The sequence below is a fragment of the Phoenix dactylifera genome, chromosome 2, assembly GCF_051530095.1.
Source record: "Phoenix dactylifera cultivar Ajwa chromosome 2, Ajwa_hap1_PhDact_Kaust_v1.1, whole genome shotgun sequence".
Lineage (NCBI taxonomy): Eukaryota > Viridiplantae > Streptophyta > Magnoliopsida > Arecales > Arecaceae > Phoenix > Phoenix dactylifera.
The window spans coordinates 33,062,417-33,084,563 of record NC_143191.1 but is presented as its reverse complement, the minus strand read 5'-3'; the positions used below and the strand labels follow the sequence as shown (position 1 = coordinate 33,084,563).

General features: G+C 36.0%; 1 protein-coding gene across 11 annotated transcripts in view; it reads left to right on the top strand.

Annotated features, from left to right (window-relative positions):
- Positions 1 to 22,050, top strand: part of LOC148714690 (Major facilitator superfamily protein) — a 44,002-nt gene extending 21,952 nt beyond the window's left edge. For 10 of the 11 annotated variants that reach the window (XM_088715956.2, XM_088715966.2, XM_088715959.2 and 7 more), the window contains 2 exons: positions 17,858 to 17,972; positions 21,500 to 22,050. In XM_088715956.2, coding sequence (XP_088572082.2) covers positions 17,858 to 17,972; positions 21,500 to 21,697 — 313 coding nt within the window. In that variant the 3' untranslated portion in view covers positions 21,698 to 22,050. Of the gene's footprint in view, positions 1 to 17,857; positions 17,973 to 19,822; positions 19,992 to 21,499 lie in introns of those variants that run through there. The other variant, XM_088715955.2, reaches the window with a different exon arrangement.
- The last annotated feature ends 97 nt before the right edge of the window (positions 22,051 to 22,147 follow it).

Here is a 22,147-nt window from a genome sequence, read left to right as displayed (position 1 = left end):
AGTGCTCGCTCGTGAAGCCAGCACAAGGAAGGACGTCCTCCACCCAACAGGAGGAATCGCCTTTGATCACATCATCCCTTTCCTTCAAGCGGAAGGAATCCCTCCAACCGAGGAAAGATGCTTTCTTGGCAGCAAAGAAATTACTTTCGGCAGGAAAGATGCTTTCTTGGCTACGAAGGAATTACTTTCGGCGGAAAGCAACACAGACCAATGTCACGTCACTCTGACGGATGGCATCTCCACCAGCAGAGGACAAGAAAAGGACGTACGAAGGAATCCACTTTCGGCGGACCAAGGACACTGTGCAATAAAGCACCTTTTACAAAAGCAGAACTGTTCACTGCTTTTCATTCTTTATTGTATTTGTCTGTCGTCGATGTGAGGAGACAGTCTGACCCCGGACTCCAAAATGAATTGGAATCCATTGTAACCTGCGGTCTATTTAAGGCGCTCGACTCTTCACAATTGAAGAGGAGGAACCTTAGACAGCCCCTTGAAGTAATAAGAAAATCTCTTTTGCTTGTGTCTCTGTCTTTGCGCTCTTGCTTCTCCTTCTATCCCCGCTTCCGCATCCGAGGGTTTCACCCCCTCAAGCTGGTATTAGAGCCAAGTAACGTTCTTGGTTAGGAAGGAGTCTACCGGATCCCGGTAGGCCGGAGGAACAGGGCTTAGCCTAATGATGGGCTAAGAGGCGTCTGGCTTGGGAGTGCTAAGGCACTCGAAGGTATAATGGTTCTTCTCTTTAACCTTATCATGCATAGTTGGGATAGTATAGGGTTCTGCAACTAGAAGCATGAACTGGTAGTTATGTTCTATCCTATTTTGGACTATGAATCTACTGATCAGTTATGATATTTAAGCATGAACTGTTGTATGGTACTTTAATATTCCATATCTAAAAGCATCATATGATAGCATTTTATCTAGTATTGGACAATATGAATATGTCTTCATCCTGAATCCGTCATAAGGATGGTTAAGTATACAACTATCCCTCTTCCGGGGATAATGTACTTGGATGGGTTGAGGCCGAGAGCGGGAGGCTGGTGGCGCCCGGAGAAAAGTACCCGTTGAAGGCCGAGTGTAGTGCCGTGTAAGGGGAAAAGGTAGGGCGTATAGCTACGTGCCTGTAGTGATCCTCCCCTGTATGGTACATCGCCTGCGATCGAGGACTGTCGGGTTGATCATCCATAAAATGGCAGGATAGGAGAATTGTGTTCTCCAATGCTAGAACAAAAGCCATCATACTATGCTTTCAAGTTCCATAGAGTTGAACTATCATATGCTTTGGCTTGCTTCTGTATCATATGCTGTATAAGAAGATTTATTTTTCAAATATGGAAGAGAATGTTACTATCATATCATTCATATGATACTGCTTTTATGTTTCAGAATCATACACTATTCATCAGCTATTCCATATACATATCTGAGAATAAGGTTAATAGTAGAGAAATTATATCTTCACTGTGCATGTTCAACTTAGTACTCGCCAAAAAGCCAGCACAGCCTGAACCTATGGAGAAAGTCTCCATATGCCCTGGTTCCAGCCCTATGGAAAATTATTCCATAGATATCGAGGAAAACTCCATCGGCTTAGTCTCCACCCATAATATAGTATTATGGAAGAACTGTTTTTGTTTTTTAATTTTAAAACAATGAGTCTAATAGACCGAAGAAGGAATCTTCAATCTGGAAGTTCCATAAGACAAATCTTAAATAAAGATTTTAAATCTAAAGATAATAAGATCTTTAGAAAATGGTATAAAAACCATTTTACTAAAACTGAGATGAAAATTCATCGAAATCAGTATTTCCAAGACTTAGAAACCATAGGAGAATTACAAGGTTTTGTCCTTTGGTTTTGTAGGTTCTATAAAAATCAATTAGAACTTAAAGGTCTTGAAGAACTTCTAATAAAAGAAGAAGTCTTAGATAATTCTAGGACTAACCCTGATAAATCAGTTAGGGTAGAAAATATATCTGATAAGGAAACCAGTGAATTAAAATCTCTAGATAATGAAAATATAATAGAGATCATTAGTTTGCCTATGTCAGATGTTGATCCTTTCCAAATTAAGGAAAATCAAATAGAGCAACATAAAGTTGAGTCTGATCTTCCAGACTTAATAAGTTTTGAAGAAGATCACCTAGATAATAACTCTAGGCAATTACCAGATCTGATAGATCTGCCAGACTTACCTGAATGGAATACTAGTAAACTCGATAACATTCAAAATATGATTGAAAATTTAATAGAGTTTACTAATATCCCTACAACAGGTAAAGATCCCTTTCAAATTACTGAAAGGAAAATAGGTCAAGAAATAATTGAACTTATGGAGTAAACAGAAAATATTCTGTCTGAAACTGAGTTAGTTAAAATTAGCAACTCAGAAAATATTAAGACTTCAAATACGTCTTACCCAAGGTTTAAGAATAAATTTAGCCTTCCACAAGTAGGAGTAAATCAACTCCCAGAATGGATATTGAATCCTAAATTAGGATCAAATCTGGATAGACAGTCTTCCCTGGCAGTCCATTATTGGAAATCCAAAATAAGGGATTATCCATTAGAAAGCCCTTCTTCAAATGGAGAAGAAGAAGAAAGTGAAACAGATGTAGATTATAGCTCTATATCAGATGGTTCTATTTGGTTAATAACCAAATCTCCAGTGTTGTTGGAAAAAATATGTTAGCCAACAACCATAAAGATTCTGTCTCAGTAAATGAACTGAGATATGAGATTAAGCAATTAAAAGCAGAAATAAAACTGTTAAGGTCACAAAAGGAAGACCAAATAATTAAAGAAAATTTACAGACTACATCTTGTATCTTAAATCAAATAAGATATAATAGATGGACTACAATAATTAATATTGTGGTAAAAGACAAATTAGTCTTACAGAATGTTGTGGCACTAATAGATAGTGGCGCAGACTTAAATTGTATCCAAGAAGGTATAATTCCTACAACCTTCTTTAAGAGAACAATGCAGAATTTAACTGCAGCAGACGGGAATAAGATGAAAATTAGTTATAAAATACCACGAGCCTATGTCTGCAATACAGAAGTCTGCATAGAGACTTCATTTATTCTGGTCAAAAATTTGACTCAATCAGTTATTTTAGCAATACCCTTCCTAAATAACTTAATGCCTATAATCAGGATAGATAGCAATGGCATCTATTCAAAAAGGCAAGGAAAGAAAACTTATTTTCCTTTTCATACAAGACCCCAAAAGGAGGTCAATGAGACTATAAATCTTTTAGTCCAAAAGGAAAGACAATTAGCTTTTCTTAAACAAGAAGCAACAATGTTGCAGATAAAAAACAAATTGCAAGATCCCTATATAAAGGAAAAAATTAAGGATCTTCAAATTCAACTTACAGATCATATCTGTAGTGAATTACCTCACCAATTTTGGTCCAGGAAGAAACATATTGTTTCTTTACCATATGAAAACTCCTTTAATGAAAAGGATATACCTACTGAAGCTAGGCCTACACAAATGAATAGGAAATTCCTTGATCTCTGTAAACTAGAAATAGAAACACTCCTGAATAGAGGGTTGATTAGGAAATCCCAATCCTCATGGAGTTGCACAGCCTTCTACATTAATAAAAACGCAGAAAAAGAAAGAGGTAAACCAAGGTTGGCTATAAATTACAAACCTCTAAATAAGGTTTTAAAATGGATAAGATATCCATTACCTAATAAAAAGAGTCTCTTAGATAGATTAGGAGAAGCACTAATCTTTTCTAAGTTTGACCTGAAATCAGGTTACTGGCAGATCTAAATAGAGGAATCTGACCGATATAAAACAGCATTCACCACACCATTCAGACACTACGAATGGAATGTAATGCCATTTGGTTTAAAGAATGCACCCTCTGAATTTCAGAGCATTATGAATGAAATCTTTAATCCATTTGATTTCATTATCGTTTATATAGACGATATTTTAGTGTTTTCTAAATCATTAGAACAACACTTCAAGGATTTGAAAACCTTTGAAATGATAGCCATAAAAAATGGCTTAGCAGTATCTGCTACAAAAATGGACTTGTTCCAAACCCAAATACGATTTTTGGGTCATTACATAAGCTTCGGAAAAATAGTTCCAATTGAAAGAAGCATTGAGTTTGCATCCAAATTTTCGGATGAAATATTAGACACCAAACAACTCCAAAGATTTTTAGGAAGTTTGAATTATGTGTCTAATTATTATAAGGATTTAGCACGGGACACTGCTATCCTTTATGACAGGTTAAATAAAAACCCTGGTCCATGGAGTCAAACTCACACTAAAAAAGTTAGACTAATCAAGTCTAAGGTAAAGAATTTACCGTGTTTAACTTTACCAAATCCAAATTGGTTTAAGATTGTCGAAACTGATGCATCTGACATTGGTTATGGAGGCATCTTAAAACAAAAGGATCCAAATATTGGTAAAGAAATATTAGTACGATATGTCTCTGGCAAGTGGAATCCTATCAGAGGCAGTATCCAACAATTAAAAAAGAAATGTGTGCAATCGTAAAAACCATTTCTAAGTTTCAAGATGATCTCTTAAATAAACAATTTTTGTTAAGAGTTGATTGCACAACGGTAAAACAAATCATTGAACAAGATGTAAAGAATCTTGTGTCAAAACAAATATTTGCATCATGGCAAGCACAATTAAGTGTTTTTGACTTTGAAATAGAATTTCTTAAATCTGAAGAAAATTCTCTTCCTGATTTCCTAACCAGAGAATTTCTGCAAGGATGATTAAACAAGAATTCTTGTTCTCTTTTGAGGGTATGAATCATCTTAATGAAAAGGTGAAATCATCCCAACCAAAACTTTAAATTGCAAAGTTTCGAAGACATTCTTGATGCAGGTACAGTCAATTATGGCGGCTGCATTAGTCCACGGCAACAAGCCCTGGTAAGTAAGAAAAAGGGGAAAACCCCCAAGGTAAAAAGTTTACCGTGTTATGCATCAATAGATGCTAGAAAATATTATAAATATTATAATACTGGATTTGAAAATAGTCCTCCCTAACTTGTTTACTATACAGGAACAAGGTCAAGACAGAAAATTTTATCTGCTTGATAAACCAGGGGACGCAGTGCTAATAGCACTTCCCACATGTTATGACAGGGGACGCAGTGCTGATGCACTTTTTGAAATAATGGGAAATATCCCCAAGGGACGCAGTGAGGAAGCACTTCTCATAATGAGACGCAGTGCTGATGGACTTCCCGAAATACTGGAAATAATCCTACGGGACGCAGTGAGGCACTTCCCACATTTGGCATTCCGTTTGGAGGAATAGCCCTAATAGCAAATTGCTATATTGCAATAAACGTATTGCAACCAACTTCATTCTTAGCCAGGGATGAAGGGAGTATTATTACTCTCTCAGAAAAGTACTCTGAGTGGTTACATGAACCAGTATCATAATGAAGTTAATCTGAGTGATAAATGGTTCATTGAGTTAAAAATTAAGTTGACTCATTGGCAACAGATTGGTAATAGCCAATTCTGGTTAAAAGAAGCTAATAAGCTCTATAGCTACAAAAGCCGCTAATAAGCGCTATAGCTATACTTGACAGCCTCATCAGCAATGTTTTCGGAAGAAGAAATGACTTCTTGCCTAGGACAAGTCCATAGAAGATGCTCTGAACAAAGCTGAATCAAATTGGATCAGCAGTGCTCGCCCGTGAAGCCAGCACAAGGAAGGACGTCCTCCACCCAACAGGAGGAATTGCCTTTGGTCACATCATCCCTTTCCTTCAGGCGGAAGGAATCCCTCCAACCGAGGAAAGATGCTTTCTTGGCGGCAAAGAAATTACTTTCGGCAGGAAAGATGCTTTCTTGGCTACGAAGGAATTACTTTCGGCGGAAAGTAACACAGACCAATGTCACGTCACTCTGACGGATGGCATCCCCACCAGCAGAGGACAAGAAAAGGACGTTATCAGAGCCAAGTAACGTTCTTGGTTAGGAAGGAGGCTACCGGATCCCGGTAGGCCGGAGGAACAGGGCTTAGCCTAATGATAGGCTAAGAGGCGTCTGGCTTGGGAGTGCTAAGGCACTCGAAGGTATAATGATTCTTCTCTTTAACCTTATCATGCATAGTTGAGATAGTATAGGGTTCTGCAACTAGAAGCATGAACTGGTAGTTATGTTCTATTCTATTTTGGACTATGAATCTACTGATCAGTTATGATATTTAAGCATGAACTGTTGTATGGTAGTTTAATATTCCATGTCTAAAAGCGTCATATGATAGCAAGTTATCTAGTATTGGACAATATGAATGTCTTCATCCTGAATCCGTCATAAGGATGGTTAAGTATACGACTATCCCTCTCCCGGGGATAATGTACTTGGATGGGTTGAGGCCGAGAGCGGGAGGCTGGTGGCGCCCGGAGAAAAGTACCCGTTGAAGGCCGAGTGTAGTGCCGTGTAAGGGGAAAAGGTAGGGCGTATGGCTACATGCCCGTAGTGATCCTCCCCTGTATGGTACATCGCCTGCGATCGAGGACTGTCGGGTTGATCATCCATAAGATGGCAGGATAGGAGAATTGTGTTCTCCAATGCTAGAACAAAAGCTATCATACTTTGCTTTCAAGTTCCATAGAGTTAAACTATCATATGCTTTGGCTTGCTTCTGTATCATATGTTGTATAAGAAGATTTATTTTTCAAATATGGAAGAGAATGTTACTATCATATCATTCATATGATACTGCTTTTATGTTTCAGAATCATGCACTATTCATCAGCTATTCCATATACATATCTGAGAATAAGGTTAATAGTAGAGAAATTATATCTTCACTGTGCATGTTCAACTTAGTACTCGCCAAAAAGCCAGCACAGCCTGAACCTATGGAGAAAGTCTCCATATGCCCTGGTTCTAGCCCTATGGAAAATTATTCCATAGATATGGAGGAAAACTCCATCGGCTTAGTCTCCACCAATAATAATAGTATTATGGAAGAACTGTTTTTGTTTTTTAATTTTAAAACAATGAGTCTAATAGACCGAAAAAGGAATCTTCAATCTGGAAGTTCCATAAGACAAATCTTAAATAAAGATTTGAAATCTAAAGATAATAAGATCTTTAGAAAATGGTATAAAAACCATTTTACTAAAACTGAGATGAAAATTCATCGAAATCAGTATTTCCAAGACTTAGAAACCATAGGAGAATTACAAGGTTTTGTCCTTTGGTTTTGTAGGTTCTATAAAAATCAATTAGAACTTAAAGGTCTTGAAGAACTTCTAATAAAAGAAGAAGTCTTAGATAATTCTAGGACTAACCCTGATAAATTAGTTAGGGTAGAAAATATATCTGATAAGGAAACCAGTGAATTAAAATCTCTAGATAATGAAAACATAATAAAGATCACTAGTTTGCCTATGTCAGATACTGATCCTTTCCATATTAAGGAAAAGCAAATAGACCAACATAAAGTTGAGTCTGATCTTCCAGACTCAATAAGTTTTGAAGAAGATCACCTAGATAATAACTCTAGGCAATTACCAGATCTGATAGATCTGCCAGACTTACCTGAATGGAATACTAGTAAACTCGATAACATTCAAAATATGATTGAAAATTTAATAGAGTTTACTAATATCCCTACAACAGGTAAAGATCCCTTTCAAATTACTGAAAGGAAAATAGGTCAAGAAATAATTGAACTTATAGAGAAAACAGAAAATATTCTGTCTAAAACTGAGTTAGTTAAAATTAGCAACTCAGAAAATATTAAGACTTCAAATACGTCTTACCCAAGGTTTAATAATAAACTTAGCCTTCCACAAGTAGGAGTAAATCAACTCCCAGAATGGATATTGAATCCTAAATTAGGATCAAATCTGGATAGACAGTCTTCCCTGTCAGTCCATTATTGGAAATCCAAAATAAGGGATTATCCATTAGAAAGCCCTTCTTCAAATGGAGAAGAAGAAGAAAGTGAAACAGATGTAGATTATAGCTCTACATCAGATGGTTCCATTTGGTTAATAACCAAATCTCCAGTGTTGTTGGAAAAAATATGTTAGCCAGCAACCATAGAGCTTCTGTCTCAGTAAATCAACTGAGATATGAAATTAAACAGCTCAAAGCAGAAATAAGTCTGCTAGAAGCTCAAAGGGACATAGAGCCTGAAATTAAAAGGTAAAAAGGAAGAATTACATTCTCCTATGTCTCTAAACCTTAATAAGGTATTATCGCAAGCTAGGAATCAATTAGCTTGTAGAGAAGAATACCTGAGTTTTCTGCACCAAGAAGCTAAAATATTTAGCATAGAAAGAAAACTTAGAGATCCTTACTTAATTCAAAGAATTAAGGATCTAAGAAAACAGATAGGTAATAAACTATCTAGGTCTAGGAGAAATATAGTCTCTCTACCTTATGAAGATTTCTTTAATGAAAAAGAAATACCTCTTAAGGCTAGGCCGGTACAGATAAAAAATCTTAATTTGTATAAAAAAGAAATAGAAGCACTCCTGAATCAAGGTTTGATTAGGGAATCCCAATCACCATGGAGTTCTGTAACATACTATGTTAATAAAAACATAGGAAAAGATAGAGGTAAACCAAATTTGATTATAAATTATAAACCTCTAAACAAGGTCTTGAAATGGAAAAGATTTCCATTCCCAAGTCAAAAAGACCTCTTAGATAGATTAAGTCAATCACTTATCTATTCTAAGTTTTATCTGGAATCCAGATATTATTAGATCCAACTAAAGGAATCTGATAAATATAAAATTGCATTTGTTACACCAATAGGGCAATACGAATGGAATGTTATGCCATTTGGTCTAAGGAATACACTCTCTGAAATTCAGAGTATATAGAATGAGATTTATAATCCATTCTCACATATTATCATTAATTATAATGATGAAGTCGTAGTGTTTTCTAAATCACTAGAGCAACACTTTAAAGACATAGAAATCTTTAAAATGGTGACCATTAATAATGGATTAACCATCGCCGCTGATGCAATGAACTTGTTCCAAACCTCAGTTAGGTTCTTGAGCCACTTCATCAGCTTTGGGAAAATTGTCCCACTTGAAAAATCCACTTTACCAAATCCAAACTGGACTAAGATCCTCCATGTATTCACCTCTCTTATTGGTTTTGTTGGAATCTTAAAACAGTTGGATCCAATCCCTGGTAAAGAAACCTTTCTACAGAGTACCTCTGGTATGTGGAATACCGCCCAGATCATAATGAAAGTTATCTCCTTTCAAAATGATTTGTTAACCCGACAATTCGTGCTGAGGACAGACTGCAAGGCAGCTGAACAAATCATCAAAGCCCAGCAGAAAGGATCTGCTCAGTGGCAAGCACAATTATGTGTTTATGATTTTCAAATCGAAATGCTAACAAAAGAAGAAAATTATCTTCGTTACCCCTTGTTTCATGAATTGCAGGGATGATCCCTAGGCGAGACTATCATGAACAAGGCTGAAAATCATCTGCCCGAAATATCAGGGGACGCAGTGCAAATTTAGCACTTTCCGAAAATACTGGGAATACATGGCCCCATTATGGTCATTATGGCAGGGGACGCAGTGCTTATGGACTTCCCACTTATGGCAGGGGACGCAGTGCTTATGCACTTCCCACTCAAGCTACTCCACAGTTAACTGCAGGAAATTTCCCACCAATGGAGCCTAGCAGTTCGAAACTGGTGGACTTGGCAACCTATCTCAATAAAGGAAAATAGAAGGTTGACCATAAACAGCACAGTGGTGCTGGGCAAGGAACTTCCTTGCAACCAACTTCATCGTCGAGCCCAACGATGAAGAAAGTACTACAGGAGAATCTCCTGGATAGTACTTACTCGGAGAAGAAATCCGAGGAGGTTATTATGTACCTGGATCACAGTGAAGTTTCTCATCTGAGTGATCCATGGTTCATACGTCAAAAATTCTTTGACGAATGGGGTTACACTTCAATGGAGGAAAAAACAGAGTAGTAATGGAGGCGCTCCTGCTCCATACTAAATCTGTAGAGACTCAACATAATTTCTAGAATGGAAATATCAGGAGTGGAGTTATCAATTTTAGCAAATGCTACATTTTGAAGGTGATCAGACCAAATGAATGGGGACTTGACCCAAATCAGGCCAAGCAGATCACAACTAACGGACAAGTCTATCTAGTTAATTACTGGGACTATGTTCAGGCATTCACCAATATTTTCTATTATGAAAATTCCAAGAAAAAGCATTCTTGGTTTGTACAGGTGGAGCCAGAAATACTGCAGAAACCACTGCCAGGATGGTTTCACAAATGGTGAACCAAGTTTGGGCTAGAAATTAACATGCTGCCCTCACCAATACTTCAACATTTTGAAGAATGGGTGGATAATCATCCCTTCAGAGCTATGTCCGATGCTGTTCGTAATCCAGAACAAGATCCCATGGATAATGAAGTGGATCATATCGGCAGAGATGGACACGGAGACAAATATTCCTGTCCTTAAGAGAAAATATCGCTACAAGTGGTGGGGGGGAATGCCCAGAGAAAAATATGATGATATAATTGCCACCATTAAATCTGATTTAGCTACCTTCAAGAAAGACAATACTGATTCAGCAGTCTGAAGGTTCTACCGACAATTATTTTGCCAGTTTTAAAGCTAAACTCTCCAGAAAATATCCACAATGTTCTCCTGAAGAGATTATGTCCAAATGTCTGGACCAGCTTAAGAAGCAGTTCTGTTCTACATTTGAAACAGAACATAAGACAGACTCCATCAAGAGTATTGCATCAAAGAAGACGGTGTCAATGAAGGATACTGCCTCACAGAGTTCATCTAACTCTTTACCTAATAATACTAATATGTTCAGGTGTCTTGCAGGAGAAGCTCAAGATCCTTATGCAAAGGATATTTCATCTCCTGAAAAGGAAGAAGAACAGTCTACTTCTGTGCATAATCAAATGCATAAGGCAAGTAGGGCTGAAGCTACAGAACATATGTGGCAAAGCATCTTGGCAATCCATCCAAGAAAGGGTGCAATCAAGACCCAGCATCAATTAATTATTGATGATCCCAGGTTCAAGCCGGTAAAGCTGCACCAAACCAAGGACAAAGAACCTGCCTCTGACTAAGCAGAGGAGAACAAGATTGTTCTATGACCGAGAGAATCTCCTTTCGGCAAAAGAACCAAGCCTTGTGTCTCCTCAGCAATGCTTTCAGTGGAAGAAATGACTTCTCACCAAGCAGCTCTTCTTTTCTTCTCCTTCTCCTTCTCCTCCTCCTTCCCCTTCTCCTTTTTCTTCTTCTTCTTCTCCTCCTTTTTCTTGTCAATCTTCTTCTCCTTCTTCTTCCTTCTTCTTCTTGGTGTTAATTTATGAATAAAAGAATTATTCTTAGATTTTGCTCAACGGCTCGATGGCTCGTGCGACAACTTTATAATGAGTATGTCCTTGCAAACCAAGGTCTGCCGAATTGGTATCGGGACACGTATTGGTCGGTGGCCGCTTCACCATTCTTTTCAATATTTTTAAGTTTGAATTAATGGTAATCATTTTTTTCAATAATTTTAAGTATAATTTGATGTTTCTTGATGTTTTTTGATGTTTCTTCTTCTTCCTCTTCTTCTTCTTCTCACTCTTCTTCTCCTCCTCCTCCTCCTGTTCTCACGCCATTTTTTTTCAATGATTTTAAGTATAATTGACGTTTTTTGATGTTTCTATCCTCCTTCAAATTCACCTTCTCCTTCTCCTTCTGCTTCTTCTCCTCCTCCTCCTTTTTCTCCTTCTCCTTCTACTTCTCCTTCTTCTACTTCTACTTCTCCTTCTCCTGCTTGTCCTTCTCCTCCTACTTCTACTACTTCTTCTTCTCCTTCTCCTCCTTCTAATTCTCCTTGTACTTCTCCTTCTCCTCCTCCTAATTCTCCTTATACTTCTCCTAATTCTCCTTATACTTCTCCTTATCCTCCTTATCCTCCTCCTTTTTCTCCTCCTCCTTCTGCTCCTCCTGTTTCTCCTCCTCCTCCTCTTTCTCCTCCTCCTCCTCCTCTTTCTCCTCCTCTTCCTCCTTCTTCATCTCCTTCTCTTTCTCCTCCTCCTTTTGCTCCTTTTTCTCCTTCTCCTTCTTCTTCTCCTTCTCCTTCGACTTCTCCTTTTACTTCTTCTTCTTCTTGTCCTTCTCCTTCTTCTTCTTCTACTACTTCTTCTCTTTCTCCTTCTCCTTCTCCTCCTGCTTCTCTTCCTTCTGCTTCTACCTCTTTTGCTTCTACCTCCTTCTCCTTCTCCTTTTCCTTCTCTTGTGATAGCATAGTACTTGGCAAGATTGATAGGATCAGAGACAACTCCTGTGATAGGATAAATATCTAGAGTCTAATGATTGATAGATGATCATAAAATGAAACATTTAAGATCAATAACATCATAACATCATATACTTAAGTCATCATTTAGCCAAAATATGGAGACATCTTCCATAAGCTCCCAAGATAATAATTTAATTAAAAATGCTCAATTAATAGAATATCCAAAAAAATTGGATGACATAAACAACCGGACAATTTCAAAAGTAATGCCTAATGAAACATATAGGACTTTTTGATTTTAGTTCTAAAATGGTAATAAAAACCTTAAAACAAACAATCCAAATGGATGGATCACCCCAAACTATCAAGTTATTGAAAAAAGAAGATATTGAAAAATATAAGAAAAAATACAAATTCCTACATATAGGAATGACAGGTAGCATTTAAACCTTTAACTCTATTAGGGACAAATACTAGTCTCATGTCAATCATAAGAGATGGACGATGTAATAATTTTAAGGAATCTTTAGCAGTAGTAGTAGAAACTAGTCTCTGCCATGGATCAGTATACTTTAGCTGTGTTCCAAACCTTAGTCTGTCACTGACAGACCAGAATCTATATGAAGCATTAAAACTAAATGTAATTACATCTGGATATAATTATATACCCGGATCAAAGGTTATGGCAATAAGTTATAGAATATACTACAAGGTACTAAATAGCTTAGCACCCAAGAACAAGATAGAAAACCAAAAGGGTCAAACAACCTTAGTTCTAACGAACTTAGAAACTTCTAATATTGCTACAAATAGATTGATTTCTTGGAATGAAATAAACTTCACAGATGTATGGTCTTTAGAAGAAATAATTCCCACTCAGCCTATAATAAATACGAACATAGATCAGATAATACAAATGACTGATGGGTCAATAGAAGTTATGTTTAATAATTCATCAAGAAAAGTAAAAATCGCTGAAATCGCTAGATCAGATATGAGTTTTCATATTTAATCAGATATGAGTTTTCATATTTAATGGATTTTACAGAGGGAAGCATGTTAAGGAAAGCTCTTAATGAAGAGTTTCAGTCATCCTGGTACTTTAAGAAATTCTCTCCATTAGAGTTGAGATACTATAAAGAAAAATATTATGAAAAATTAGAAGCCTTCCTGGAGGTAGAATATTTTACTCCTTGGTTTCTAAAGTTCTATATAAATGAACAGGAACAAGAAATATTAGTTATCCAAAAAATATGGACGACTGCACAAGATGAAATAATTAATTCACCATTTCCCCGACGACAACTATTAAAACTTCAATCAACAGAAGCAATGGCTTATTCTAATCTAAATAAAATGGAACATGCCCATATAACAATAAGAGAACCTAATTCTCTAATTAGAGCACAAAATTATACAAATGCCTATCTATGCTGTGTAGGATCCCAGTTAATACAACTAGAAACAAAATTAATGGAAATGCATAGAGATATTCAAAGAGATATCCAGGCTTTATCTAAACTTAAAGAAAAGTATGAGGAGAAGAACAAGGAGAAGTAACTCCTATAATCCAACTTTCGCCGGAAGTAAAAAAATTCAAACTAAAAAAACCAAATTCAGAGTTCAAAAAATTTTTAGAAATGTGGCAGACTGTCTTGGCCACCAAAAGGAACAGTTAAAACTATTCCTGATAAGGGAAGGAAAAAAGGCAAAGAGCCAGCTAGATCGGAGTAAACTACAAAGAATCTCCACTATTACTGACAAAATAAGTCACTTGCCAAAAAAAACCAGACTTCACCAAGAAGAAAAGCATCTACTTTTCCTAAAAGAACTTATTAAATCATGCCAGCAAGAAAAGTATTTACTTTTCATAAAACAAAAGTTGCTTTAAGTCCTTTCAACTTTATGTAAAGTCTCTTTAAGTTTTTTCTACTTTATGTAAAGTATCTTTAGGTCTTTTCTAGTCATGTCATGTCTGCCACCATGTTATGTTAGACAGATAGTTTCAACGGACTCCAAACTAAATTGGAATCCCACTTGTTATTTTTGTCATTAAAAGGGAAGGAGCTCATCCTTGTTGAGGCAGAACTTAAAAATTGGAAGAAATAAATCTTTTGTTTCTCCAAACCTCCGGTTCTAGCTTTGTCTCTCTCTCCCTCTCTCCGCTTGACTCTCTCCCTCCCGTTATGCACCTAGGTCAAAGTAACATACAACATATGGATGACCCATGGTTCATATATCAAAAATATTTTGACGAAGAAGAATATCCTTCACTAGAAGGAAAAAACAGATAGACAATGGAGAAAATAGTACTACTTTATGATTATGTAGAAATTAATCACAATTTCCATAATAATAATATGAATAATTATATTAATTGTAGTAAATGTAATTATTCAGCCACAGGAATGGGGACTAGACCCTAAGTGGAGAGTCAAGCGGAGAGAGGGAGAGAGAGACAAAGCTAGAACCGGAGGTTTGGAGAAACAAAAGATTTATTTCTTTCAATTTTCAAGTTCTGCCTCAACAAGGATGGGGTCCTTCCCTTTTATAGACAAAAATAACAAGTGGGATTCCAATTTAGGTTGGAGTCCGTTCAAACTATCTGCCTGACATAACATGATGGTAGACATGACATGACTAGAAAAGACTTAAAGATACTTTACATAAAGTAGAAAGACTTAAAGATAATTTATATAAAGTTGAAAGGACTTAAAGCAACTTTTGCTTTATGAAAAGTAGATGCTTTTCTTGCTGGCATGATTTGACAACTTCTTTTAGAAAAAGTAGATGCTTTCCTTCTTGGTGAAGTCTAGTTTCTTCTGGCACGTGACTTGTCTTGTCAGTAATAGTGGAGATTCTTTGTAGTTTACTCCGATCTAGCTGGCTCTTTGCCTTTATTCCTTTCCTTATCAGGAATAGTTTTAATTGCTCCTTTTTGGGGTTTGGTGGCTAGGATAGTCTGCCACATTTCTTCTATAGGAGTGGATTGCACTTCTTCATTTGGATCTTGGGATTCTCTAGCCAAGCATATGTACTTGCTGCCTTCATCTTCTAGAGTACCTGAGGATGAATGCTTTGATAAAGTAGTCTTCATTGATTGGTCTTCAAATGCTTCAAAGAATTTTTTTTTGACTTTATCCAAGCATTTGGCCATAATTTCTTCTTCAATGATATTTGGATATTTTTGGGGTAATTTATGTCTCATATACATAAATAGATTATTATTATTAGTCCCAGATTGCTGGGTAGAATTAAGAACCATTTTCTCTTTATAAAGAGCAAGATTACTCTTAATGGTGGTGGTTATCTCATTTAATTTTTCTTTTGGCATTCCAATCCACCATTTATAGAGAGATTTTCTCTTTAGTACAGGAATATTATTCCTGTCAAATCTAGTAAAAAGTGTCCATTTTCATATTCATGAAATTATGTTTTCTATAAAATAGAATATTGGACACATGCTAGAACAGATTTGCTCATCCAACATTTTATTTATGATGGGATGATTATCCACCCACGAAAGTTTTATTTATTACTAAAGTGATTTCAATATACCATTTTTGGTTTAGTATATTTAAATATTCAGAAAGGTTATCTGTTTCCTGAATCATAATTTTTCCTTTTTTCCTTTGTTCTAAAGGGAATTCCTTAGATTCTCTGCTGAGTTTTTCGGCTAGTTATTCTAGCACTGATCTGCTTGTTTTCTTGTTTCAATATTGTTATTTCTGTTTTTAATTATTTATCTCGTATTTTAAGTCTGTTACTGAGGCAGGTTTCTTCTTGATTCGAGAATTTTGAAACCTATTTATTACTTCACTAAGTTGGTATCCTAGACTAGGTAATATTAGTCTAGATGATTCCCTGTTATTTGGGTTCTTCTCTAATAAAAATTCTAATAGTTGCTTTTAGTGTGGTTGTCACTAATTCTAATATTTTTAATATTTCTTCTTGATTAGTTGTCAGAACATTTAATGATTTCATTTTTACTAAAGATTTTCAGTAATCTTGACTACATTGTGCAGTATTACATTGACACTAGCTTGAATCTGTGTCAGATTCAGATGAAGTTGAAGAAACGATTTTATTAATATCTTCTTCCGAGGAATCCGCATATTTCGATTCTTCTTCAGAAGATGAATTTAACATTACTTTAGTTAGTTGATTATCCAACTGATCATCAACTTGTAATTCTTTTTTTTTTTTCCTCATTGAGCATCTATTAGTATAGTGCCCAACCCTACCACATCTGTAACGTTTTGGTTCATCTTTAATTGTTCTTTTCTTTTTCTTAAGAGTTAAGAGCATATTTCTCTCTTTGCTGTTGTTTCCTTTTTAAATATCTTTTATCTTTATATTTTTTATATTCTTTTCGAGGTGTTTTGTGTACATATTTTTTGTACTTTCTCTTCTTTTTGGTTAATCCTTCTGGTTTTTGTTGCATATCATATGCAAATTGATGACAGAATTCATCTAATTAGTGTTTTTCTGTGATTCTTTGCTTTTTTAATTGCCTTTTTAGCTTTAAATAATTACATAAAGTTAAACCTTCTTGGACACATGTCGCTATTAACTGTCCATATGTAAAATTGTCGTAATTAATGGAGATTCCATCATTTCTACCCCGTAAGATTTTTCTAATTCTTTCAGCAAATAAATATTGTAGCCCATCTATAAACTTGGATTTCCACATTTCATTATTCGAGTCAGCTAATTGCGTTACTCTAGTCATAAAAGTATCTTTATACCATCTAAAATGTGTTAAAGTTGGACATCTTAGATTTCATAAGAGGGTTTTCATTCCTTCTCCTCTGTTTAATTCTAATCCTATAAAATTTTGGAAGGACCATTGACTGTTACAGCAACTCTATTGGCTGCAAAGTTTACGATCAGCCGAGAAGTGGACCTCCATGTTTCTCCTAGACTTTAAAAGTGATTAAAGAGCATCATTTAGAATGGGGACTTGCAATGATCCATAAGGCACAACTTAAAAGTGAGATTAAAGCAGCCCAATCTCTAAATCTTTCTCCCTTCTTTTACGTGAAATAATTCATCATACCTCATATTCTTGCTTCATCTTCTTCCTCGAATCCAATTTTCAATATTTTAACCTTTCCTTTTTTTTCTTTTAAAAGGGAACTTTGTGTAAAATCTGCCTTTAAAATCTTGACATGTAATATAGTTAGCTCATTTTTTTCCCCATTTTGAAGCTCCATTATCTGTAAAATTCTAATTTTGCTAGTCTTTATAGAATCAAATCCAGTAAACTAGTTTTTTCATTTTGAAATTTTCAATGTAGTGAAGCTGAAGCAGGAAGCTATATAAATACAGTTGCAAGATAGTACACTAAGCAGTCCATGCACATACATGCATAATTTTCTCATATATTTGTTTTCTCATAAGACAAGAAAAATATGTACAAGGAAATAAGTTTTTACTTATATACAAGAGAGCAGGGTACTCTACTGACAGAAGCAAATGATATCTTAAAAGTGTAGCATTCAGTTCTCTTTAACTTCAGTTCAGTAGAACTAATGTTTTGTCATTGACATGTAGGTATATTTTCTCTTTTTCGATGGGCGCCGGGCCAGTTACTGGTATTATTATACCAGAGCTAAGCAGTGCCCAAACACGTTCAAAGATCATGAGCTTGAGCTTTTCCATACATTGGGTATGCTTTCTGAAAGCAATCTATCATGATGTTTAACCCTTTCTCAGAATGATAGTTAATTTGTGTCATTGCAACTGTTTGCCTTTGACATGATATTCATGCCGGCATTGAGCATGGAATTTTGAAATCACTTTCTTTCAAGTGGTCTCAAGTATTATTTTCCCCTAATAACTATTGTTGTAAGAAGGTGTTCACTTGAAGACCACACATGATCATCAATAGGGTGTGTCATCATCGCTAATAGAGTGAGCACTATTATGTGGTAGTCATCATCTTGATAATGCACTGGTAGGAATCTTTTCAACTGCTAAAACATGACCTTACTTTTGACTCTTAAGAGTAAATGGATAATAGATTGATGAGAGCAACTGGAAATAAATATGCTGAGAAGACCTTTTCTTAAATTTACTGAGCCGCTAGATAGCTGTTCGGTCAGTCACGGTGATCCATGCTGCTTGATTGTTAGGTTATAAAAAAATCAATCAGGAGTTCCTCCTGTATTTGTTCTATCTCATAGTTATGCCTATGGTTTGCTGCATTAAGTAACTTCTTTTACTGTATATTGAAAAAAGCATTATATGCACCCAATCAGGAAGTGGGGTATCAGCACTGAGTATTCAGCACCGATAATACAGAAATGTAAAAATTAAGTTAAAATTAAGAGGAGGATTAGGAAGAAGAAAAGAGGATTAAAGAGAGTGTCCAAAGTAAGAACAGGAAGAAACAAAGAAGAGAAGGCTTTGGTGTCTTTCTTCCTAGATAGTAAACAAATATTTTAGCCAATATGTCTGCATATATCTGTTATATCACCCCTGACATCCATGCCTATGAAGACCTTCTAGGATATTGCATTGCTTTCGAGTCAGCCAACAGAATCTGCCATATACAATGTGAAAAAATGGTTTTTTCCCATAACATGAATATAAGTTTTCTATTAAGTTTCATTTGAACCAAATTAGTGCTGAAGTTTAGATACCCCAGTTTTCAGAAGTAAGTTATTGAGAACTTGACAATTATTTATTCCAAAATCAATGGTTATAAGTTGAGACATCATAAACAATTCATTCCTGAATCATGGCATAGATGTTCCAACATTCTTAAATCAGAGTTATTACTTATTAGTGATTTAAGGGGAAAAAGCCAATTATTTCTTTCTTTAAAAAAAAGAAACAAGAAACATGATGGAAAACCATGAGCTCTGTTGCTGTACTACATCCTTAAAAAGAAAACACTTTTGGAAGCTTTTGTTTAGTATAGATCTGAGAATGAGAATGCCTTTCATATAGATCTCATCTTGATTCAGCAAGATCACAAAACAACTCTTTCTTCTTTTCCTCCTATTCCACAAGTAGGCTTATTATCATGTTTTAGGGTTCACCTAATTTAAGTCATCTTGCCCAAGACAAAGCAAGTAAATAGAACTAATCTTGTCCAAGAACTGTATTACAATTTCAAAATAGTTTCTGAATTATTCGGGGCAGTCTCATGTTGAAACTTTAAAATTGAGAATATTCTTCAGTTCCAAAGCAAGTTTGTGGGATATCAAGTTGGAAAACAAACATCCAGTGATTTCTTTAGCATCGAGACTATACTAATTGATTCTTTGATCAAATGTGAAACTCATACACATTATTTAGGATTTAAGCAATGCTCAATGACGAATTATATTTCACTTAGAAGAATCAAATATTACCAGTATTTTTTGCTTGAAGATTTATATCCATTCTTATTCCTTAAGATTGCATCACATTTAATGATTCTGTTCCCTTAGACCATTCACATTAACCTCTTCATTATCATTAGATTCATTAATCTCATTGTTGACTTGTTTTATTCCTATTCACTGGCAGCAATATCATTGTCATCCAAGTCTGTTCCCATGACATGGATTGACTATGGAACATCACTTACAAGTCAAAAGGACTCTATGCGAGGAATCAAAAATTGGATATAAACCTAGATTGGGCCCGCATTAGTTGGTTCCAAATTCTAGGCTAAGGTTTTTGGCAAGAGAGGGATCTGCCATGAAACGTGGAAATTCTTGGCTGATAACTATAATTACATTCTTCAACATAGTTTAAGCCCCACATATACGAGGAAGAAAATTTCAAAGTTTTGCTAAGCTTGGAATGATTCATGACAGGGTTTAAAGTAGAGATCGTTATACAGAAGCACAGTTACTAAGTAAAGAGTCAAATCGAAACAAAGTCTCAAAAATACTTCAACAGTTACAGTGATCTATGAGTTGACAATGCATATTAACATAGTTTGCCCCTTTCTTGATCATCATGATCTTTTGAATTTTTTCCTCTTTTTTATAATCTAAGTTAGCATAGATCTTCGCACATATAATGCACGTGATTTTCCTCTAAAATAAGGACATTTAATGGATCGTCTGTCCTTATTGCATCTGTGTTTGATTGCCATAATTGAGATTAGAAAGGAGTGTAATCTCTATATTGCCCTTGGTAAAACTAAAATGACAAACACGAGAATTCATTTTCCTATTTTTTCAATTGAATAATATTTATATACATTCACAAATTATTGCATACTGGTTTTCTACTCTGCCCCTGCTTACTGAACTTTTAGTGCATCCCGTACTTAGCATTGGATTGTCAGAATTTTAATTTATTATCAGAAGTGTAATTGATGGTATTTTCATTTTGGCATGAATGTGTAACATGTCAGCTTCAATATATCATCAAGGGATTTATGGGGTATGGAGTGTAAAAAATCACTTGCCCTACATGGATTCTCAAAAAACCCCATGGCTACTTGAGCACACAGATTGTTGCAACGAGTCAAGGCTTCTCACATGATTAAGCGCATATACTCTCTAAAATCATAGGCAAGACCTCGGCGAAGCTAATCAGTGGAGGCTAGCAAAGGATTCACTAGATCCCAGCCTAAAGTTAAGCATGAAACTTTATCATGGCTTGAAGTAAGACCAAGCTAATGAGCTTATTATCCTAGGTCGGAACAAGTTAGTTGATAGGATCTCCGTTTTTACGTCCCCATGCTGTTACACGGGAGGGATATGGGGGCACAAAACAAAAAGGAAAGAATCACTCTTGCTACAAAACTGTTACAGTCTTCAGTTTGTAATTATCAAAAAGGTATTGTGGGATGGGATAGTAGTAAACTGCAATTCAAGTGGCCAACTAGCGCAGGGGCTAGAGTCTAGTACCCTACCTGAGATTTTCAGGTGTGAAAGCTCAGCAGACTAGGTAGTGTCTCATATGTCATAACTGCTGTATTGTTCCTAGGAACCGTGCACTTCCATTCTGTGTTCTATGTGCATTGTTGCCCCTCCTGATCCATGCTTGGGTATGTATGCAGTAGACGATTTAGGTTCTATTCTGCACATATGACACGCTGAATTATCAAATGATTTGCCAGCAACGGCATACATACAGCACATGTATTTAAAACCATGACCGCACAAGCATCATTTTGTTCTTTTTCTCAATACGCATATAACAGAACTTTCGTGATGAGACTGACCATTGCTTTTACATTTCCAGATTTGTAACTTTTTGGTGGGATTATTTTTCTTAGAATTGGTGGAAAAATTTGGAGTTGGACCGGTCTATGCAGGGTTTGGAGCAGTTTCTGCGTTGTCTGCTGTATTCGCCATGTATTTCGTAGTTGAAACGAAAGGTCGCTCTCTTGAGGAGATAGAGTTGTCTCTGAACCGTAGTTTCCCCACTGAAGGCAAATGAGGCAACCAATGGCACTTTGTGCGGTCAAGTTTATGCAGAGCAATGGAGCAGAAATTTACCATTTGGCAGTTCGAGTGAACTCGATTGGTATGCAAGCTCTGCTTACAGCAGGCGTCATCATGGTCCTAGAAACATACTGCGGTGAACGGCTACCAGCATCTCCACATTGCTCCAAGCAACAAGACAGGCTGGCTGTATTAATTAAAAAGCAGAATCACAACGATTTAAATATATCATCAAGCCTTGTTTGTAACCTTCATACGAATCTTTGTGCGGATTGCATTTTTATCGCTCCCTTTTTGACCGACCATAATAGAACGGCACTAGCGCATGATGTTATTGTGCCTTGGAAAGCAATGTCTATTGATAAAAATTCAGGTGCAAGGAAACCCAAACTTAGTCGTACCAGGCTCTTGGTCCGGTGCTCGACATGGCACATATCCAGGAATA